Source organism: Platichthys flesus, chromosome 3, assembly GCF_949316205.1.
Source record: "Platichthys flesus chromosome 3, fPlaFle2.1, whole genome shotgun sequence".
NCBI lineage: Eukaryota > Metazoa > Chordata > Actinopteri > Pleuronectiformes > Pleuronectidae > Platichthys > Platichthys flesus.
In genome coordinates this window covers 4,776,360-4,782,095 of record NC_084947.1, presented here as the reverse complement: position 1 = coordinate 4,782,095, position 5,736 = coordinate 4,776,360, and the positions used below count along the sequence as shown (strand labels likewise).

The window sequence follows — 5,736 nt, the reverse complement described above, 5'->3', positions numbered from 1 at the left end:
TCATTTGTTTTAAATGTTAAAATATTATTTTGTACCTCATTAATATTCATTATAGTCTTAAAAAGTAAAGTTAACTTGTAGCTTAACGATGATTAACTACATTTACTTGTAGTAGTACTACAGACAATGTAAACCAGATCTATTGACTGTGAACAGGATTGTAAGATGATGATTGACACATTTCTCTCGACTTTGTTCTTTAAAGATTAGATTTATTTCCCCCAACAATTCCTCTTAAAACATCACAAGAATATTATCAACTCGTGAGTATGTTTACATTTCCTTTCTTTCTTGGCATTAAAACAGTTCCTCTCTCACACCTCCTCCCTCATATTCTGAATAGTTTTAAAAGTGAATAAATCTGGATGAGAGGAAGTGACAGTTATCCATATTTAACAGGTTAATTACATAACTTCAGGAAATTATAAGGAAAGTTTCCAGTAAATTCTTGTGTCTCCCTCTTATTCTCTCGTAGTGACATGATTTAATTATTTCCTTTTCTGCCCATAGTCCACATTTCTGCCACTAGTCCACCGGCTCTCTCTAAATATATCAAGTTAAGTGTCTGAACCCGTCCTGTGGTCTCCTGCCGACTCACTCCATCGACCAACTGGAACAGCGTCTTACCCCAACGCATCAACGTCGGTGCTCGTAACCCCGGCAAACCGTGATCTACCATAGCTACAGTGTTTCTCTGTCACACCTGGTGAGTTCAGGTCATCACAAGACCAGTGGTCAGCAAACCACCAGTCAGAAAACCAGTCAGTCCCGAACTGGATCGTGCACTGATGAGACGGATCAACATGACAGGTGAGATCTTCTTCTTTCATCCTCACCTTCTGGAGGAAAGTTGAAGATGTGGTTCTGATCTTTCTCCTCAGTCGTTGCTGCTCTGGTTCTGTTGCTGGTGAACGTGGAGCTCAGCTTCTCCTGTGACGCAGAAGGACCAGTGTTGATCTGCAGGAGCATCCCTGCACGTGAGGACCCGGCTTCACACGTCCTCTACTTTTAAAGACACTTTAAATAGCAGTGTTTTAAATGAATATTGGATTTGATTCGATTTCCTTCCTTATTAACCAGATTTTGAAATGTAGACATTTCAGAGTGAGTGAGAGCTGGAGAATGTGACCTTTATAAACATCAAATATTGATTAAAGTACCTGATACAAGACATATTTGAAATAAGGCTGTGTGACCTTTTTCTCAATTTCTCAGGATATAAAACATCTTTATCTTTTATGTAAAAAATCAGACCTGTTGAGGTCATCGAGACCCACGAGCTGATACTGGTGTTAAACTGAATGTTGGATTTTGAGATATGATTCGATTGGTTCCATAAAATCACATTTTTAAAAGTTAAAGTTAGTCCAAAATACTTGAATGCTTTTCTAGTGCGATGAACTAAATGCACAAAAGCCATTTAGATAAGTGCTATACAAATAAAGTCGTTAAGTGTAACTTTGTTTGTTTGTTTGTGGACAGGATTGGAGAAAAACTTCCATCCTTCCACCAAGTTTAGTTTAAATCGGTTCAGTCATTTTTGTTTGATCCTCCTGACAGAAAAACAAACAAGAAAACAAAGTGTAAAACTTAAATAAATGTGTAAATGGTAAATAAATAAAGAGTAAAAAAACAACGTGTAGTAATCGACCTTGAATCATTTTTAATTCAATAAAAACGTTCTCCTGCTGAAAGAGAGAAATGATCCTTGTTCAAACTCTCTCAGATTTCAGTCCTGGTTATTTGACGCTGGCGATGTACGTGAGTGACTTCGGGGAGATCGGCTCCTCGGTGTTCCACAGCGCCGGCCTGGCCTCGGTGACCAGGCTCAGGATGGACACCGCCGGCGTCACTTCCGTCGCTGAAGGAGCCTTCGGGTCCTTCCTGAACCTGACGAGCGTCAGTCTGACGAGGAACGAGTTGACCCATGTGACCTGGAGATGGTTCGGACGCCCTGAGGTCCTCACAGAGCTCCACCTGACAGAAAACCACATCGGAACCCTGAGCGGGTCGGAGCTGAGCGGCCTGGTCAGCCTCACGGAGCTCCGCCTGAACAAGAACAGAATCACAACGCTCGGTCCGGACAGTCTCCTCGCGCAGGTCCACCTGATGGAGCTGGACCTGTCGGAGAACAGGATGACCCGGATCTCAGCGCAGGTCTTCAGGTCACTCCGGTCCACCCGGGTCGGACTGGACCTGAACCCCTGGGACTGTTCCTGTGGAGCCGAAGACCTTGTTGTTCTCCTGACAGGTTTGAGAAATATCCAGACACACAACAACAACCTGTGAGTTTGAGAGTAGAATGAATGTGCTTCTGTTGTCAGGTCTACAGAGCAGGTCCCAGCTGGACCGACCCACGGAGGTCACCTGCGAGACGCCTCCTGCCCTCAGGGGTCAACCGGCGTGGAACGTGACGGTGTGCATGGTGTCACCGGCGCCAGGATCCACGTCCCAGTCACAACCTGGTCACACTGAACCCACCGATGGGCCGAGAGCCTCCAGTAAATCTGCTGCTTCTGAGTTTCTCACTTCAAATCCTGGAAACACTTGATTTCTCTGATCCTAAATTGTTTATAGTATTTCACCAGCAGAGGGCGCCACAGCTGCATGATAAATACCAACTATAACTCAGTGTCATGAATCTCTAAATGCGTGTGTTTTGATACAGATTTAAATATTAAAGTATTACATATCTCACTAAGAGGACTGCATGGACTTACTGTACGTGTGTGTTTATAGTTAAGCATCTCTGTTGTTCCAATAGCAACACCTGTGACGTCCCCATCATCAGAGACGGAGACAGAGACGAAGATGGAGACGGAGACAGAGACGTCTGTCACCTCACAATCTGGAGAAACTGGTGAGTTTGGTTCTTTCTTTGGTCCTTTTACAAAATTCCGATATCACTCATCCATTGCATTGATAATTAATGCTTCATATTTCTGTTGTTTCTTCTAGAAACATGTTTGACTTCAGAACCATCATCCAATACAACTACAGTGTGCACACTCATCACTGTGATAGGTGAGTTAATTCTATATTTTATATCTTTACCTGTTTATCAACAACTAGACATCTTCCTCTCTGACACCTCTCTCCTCTGCAGTGGTCCTGTGTGTGGCGCTGTGTGTGTTGTGTGTCCTGGCCGTGCAGCACCGGAGGAGACTGAGCCACAAAGCTGTGACGCCGAAAGAAGAGAGAGACGAGTCTGAAGCAGCGAGAGGTTCGAGTCCCGATGATTCTGCAGGAGGCTCAGAGAGCAGAGACCCGGAGGAGGCCTGGAGGAGGCCGTTCACTGGAGTCCGAGCCAAGTCGGCTGACGCTGTTCTCTTCATCTCTGCTTCTGGGGTGTGTGGGGACAGTTCAGTGTGGACTGTGCAGAACGACCTGGAGGCTCAGTCACAAGACGCAGAGAACCAAGGAGACACAGGGAAGAAACTGGAAAATGAAGCGGAAGCAACAAGTGGAAATCAGGCAGAAAACATGAGTGAGAATAATGAGAAACAATCTGATGACGGCAATAGGATGGATGAAAACCCTCAGTGTGTTTCTGTGGGCGCTGACACTGAACCTTATCTGAGCATCGGCACCGATCAGAACCAAACGAATCCTGAGAATGTCAACAAACGGTCCAATGAAGGTTCAGGTCAAGGGTCGCAGACGGGGAATGTGATGGGGAGGATTTCCACCTGGCCTCCGACTGCAGTTCAGTGGCAGGAAAGATGTCAAATGAAGGAGGAGGGAGATGAGACGGAGAAGTTCCCCGGTGAAGTGAAGAAGAATGGAAACAAACTGGAGCGTCCCTCCAATTCTGACAAGAAGGAAGAAGAAATGGACCAAAATCAAATGGAAGATTTAAGAACTTCTCAAAACCAAGATTCTCAAGAGACGAATGCAGTTCTCATGAAAACGAATCCTACTCAGTCCTTAGAACCAAACTACAAGACCTCATCTTTCAGCGAGGCTCCGGCCCCCACGGACAGAGAGCAAGAGGGCCAGGACTCAGAGAGACGAACGAGTCCTAAAACCCCAAATCAAGACCCTGGATTTGCAGGAAACCCCAGGCAGAAGGCCTCCAGCCAATCAGAGCAGAGGAATGAACCAAAACAAGCTGTGACGAGCAGACAGGGGGCAGACAGAAGCACCGCCTCAAAGGCTCCCTCTGGTGGAGCCTCGCCAGATGACGCAACGCTGCTGTATGGCAACGAGTACGCCTTCATGGACCTGCTGCACGAGGTGGCCCAGAACAACGGCCGCTGGACGCGAGAGAGGTGGAGACAGACACAAGTCAACAGGCAGCGGCGCTAGTTAAGACTCTGGCTCAAGAACAAGTTGTGTTTATATGTTGTGATGTAGAGTTTTGCAATTTAAGATTTCTTTTAACTGCAATTGTGTGAGATCAAATCAGCACTTAAGATTCAGTCATTCATTATTTCTTGGTAAGGGTTGAATGAAGAGAAGGACATGACTCCAGTGAGAGTCCATTAAAGGGACACTCTGGTGATTAAGAAGAGACGCATCAAAGCAACAAAGACTGAGATATCCTAATTGTTTCATCTCTGTTGTGTGTGAAGCTCCAGAAACTGTGGATCCTACATTTCATATAATAACCTCGGCTCAGGAAGTTGTTTTCATTACTGTCTGTCTGTAGTGCAGCCAGATTACTCAAAAACTACAGACGTTTTGCGGAAGAAAGAAGAACCCCTGCAATTTGGGAGCGGATCCAGGAAAGGTTGAATTCAGTCCTTTAATAAAGCAGGTTTACAGATTACAAAACATTGATTATTTCTCTTAATTCTGATTTATGAATGTAATTAGCAAGATAATTTACAGCTGACGAATAAAATGACAGCTTCAAAAAATGGTTGTTAAGTTCTGCTGCCTCTGCTTCTTTATTTGGTTTATTGGTTTGTTTCAACGCCGAAAATCATGAGAACCCAACTCTATTAAGACTGCCAACATTATAGTTCAAATGATATAAATTAATATATACACATTTATTAAGTTAAAAATGCCATATGCCTGCACAAAATAACCAATAAGTGAAAACACATTGTTTTGCTAAATAATCTTATTACCATACTCCCCCATAATGTGCTAATGAAATGATTAGATATACTTACTACTTAATGTGAGATGCTCCAAAAATATATTAAGTGTCGGGTAATCAACTCATTAATACAATTGCGTATGTAACTGCAACCTAAAAACATTTAAAATAATTGTGTATGCTGTTAACTATTTAAAATGACCAATAAATACTATTGTTTAGTAAGACGGTGGTAGTCCCTTTAGGAATATTGAAACAAGTAATTATAGTAATAATACTTTGAAAAACGGTTACAAGGTGCTTTAGAAGTTCATGATGAAAAATGTAAGGCAAACAATTGGAATCAGTTAAAAAGCAAACAAAAAGAACAATCAAAAGCAATTTGAAGATCACACAGCAACAGCAACAGCACAGACACAGAAATTAAATCAATGTTACAGATGAGAAACAAGTAGCTCAAAGTAAAAATTTGGAATATGGCCAAATGGCCACGAAATGCAAAAAAGCAGGCTTCCTGTTGCGATTTTCTTTTTTGTTTGTCTGGTCATCGATTTTTGTGAAGATCGGTCAATTTGAACACGTTCTGGGGGGGCACCCTTGAGCCATTTTCCCACGCCCTTCGAAATTTCCTGAAGGATTCGTACATTTTCAACACTTTCTAATTTTCTGTAAATTTTGGCAATATG

The 5,736-nt window shown here is 43.1% G+C and overlaps 1 protein-coding gene across 1 annotated transcript; it reads left to right on the top strand.

Annotated features, from left to right (window-relative positions):
• Positions 1 to 180: 180 nt before the first annotated feature.
• Positions 181 to 4,841, top strand: LOC133938423 (uncharacterized). The gene is made up of 7 exons (XM_062381487.1): positions 181 to 810; positions 882 to 977; positions 1,727 to 2,251; positions 2,325 to 2,501; positions 2,765 to 2,860; positions 2,959 to 3,024; positions 3,107 to 4,841. The coding sequence occupies exons 1-7, from the start codon at positions 789 to 791 to the stop codon at positions 4,306 to 4,308; spliced, it is 2,184 nt and encodes a 727-aa protein (XP_062237471.1). The 5' UTR covers positions 181 to 788; the 3' UTR covers positions 4,309 to 4,841.
• Positions 4,842 to 5,736: the final 895 nt, after the last annotated feature.

What these genes read in the sequence shown, in the direction of transcription:
- LOC133938423 (XM_062381487.1), top strand. Translation starts at nt 789, where the DNA reads ATGAGACGGATCAACATGACAG. An exon ending in CTCACAATCTGGAGAAACTG is followed by an intron (nt 2,861 to 2,958) that starts GTGAGTTTGGTT and finishes TGTTTCTTCTAG; the next exon opens with AAACATGTTTGACTTCAGAA. An exon ending in CACACTCATCACTGTGATAG is followed by an intron (nt 3,025 to 3,106) that starts GTGAGTTAATTC and finishes TCTCCTCTGCAG; the next exon opens with TGGTCCTGTGTGTGGCGCTG.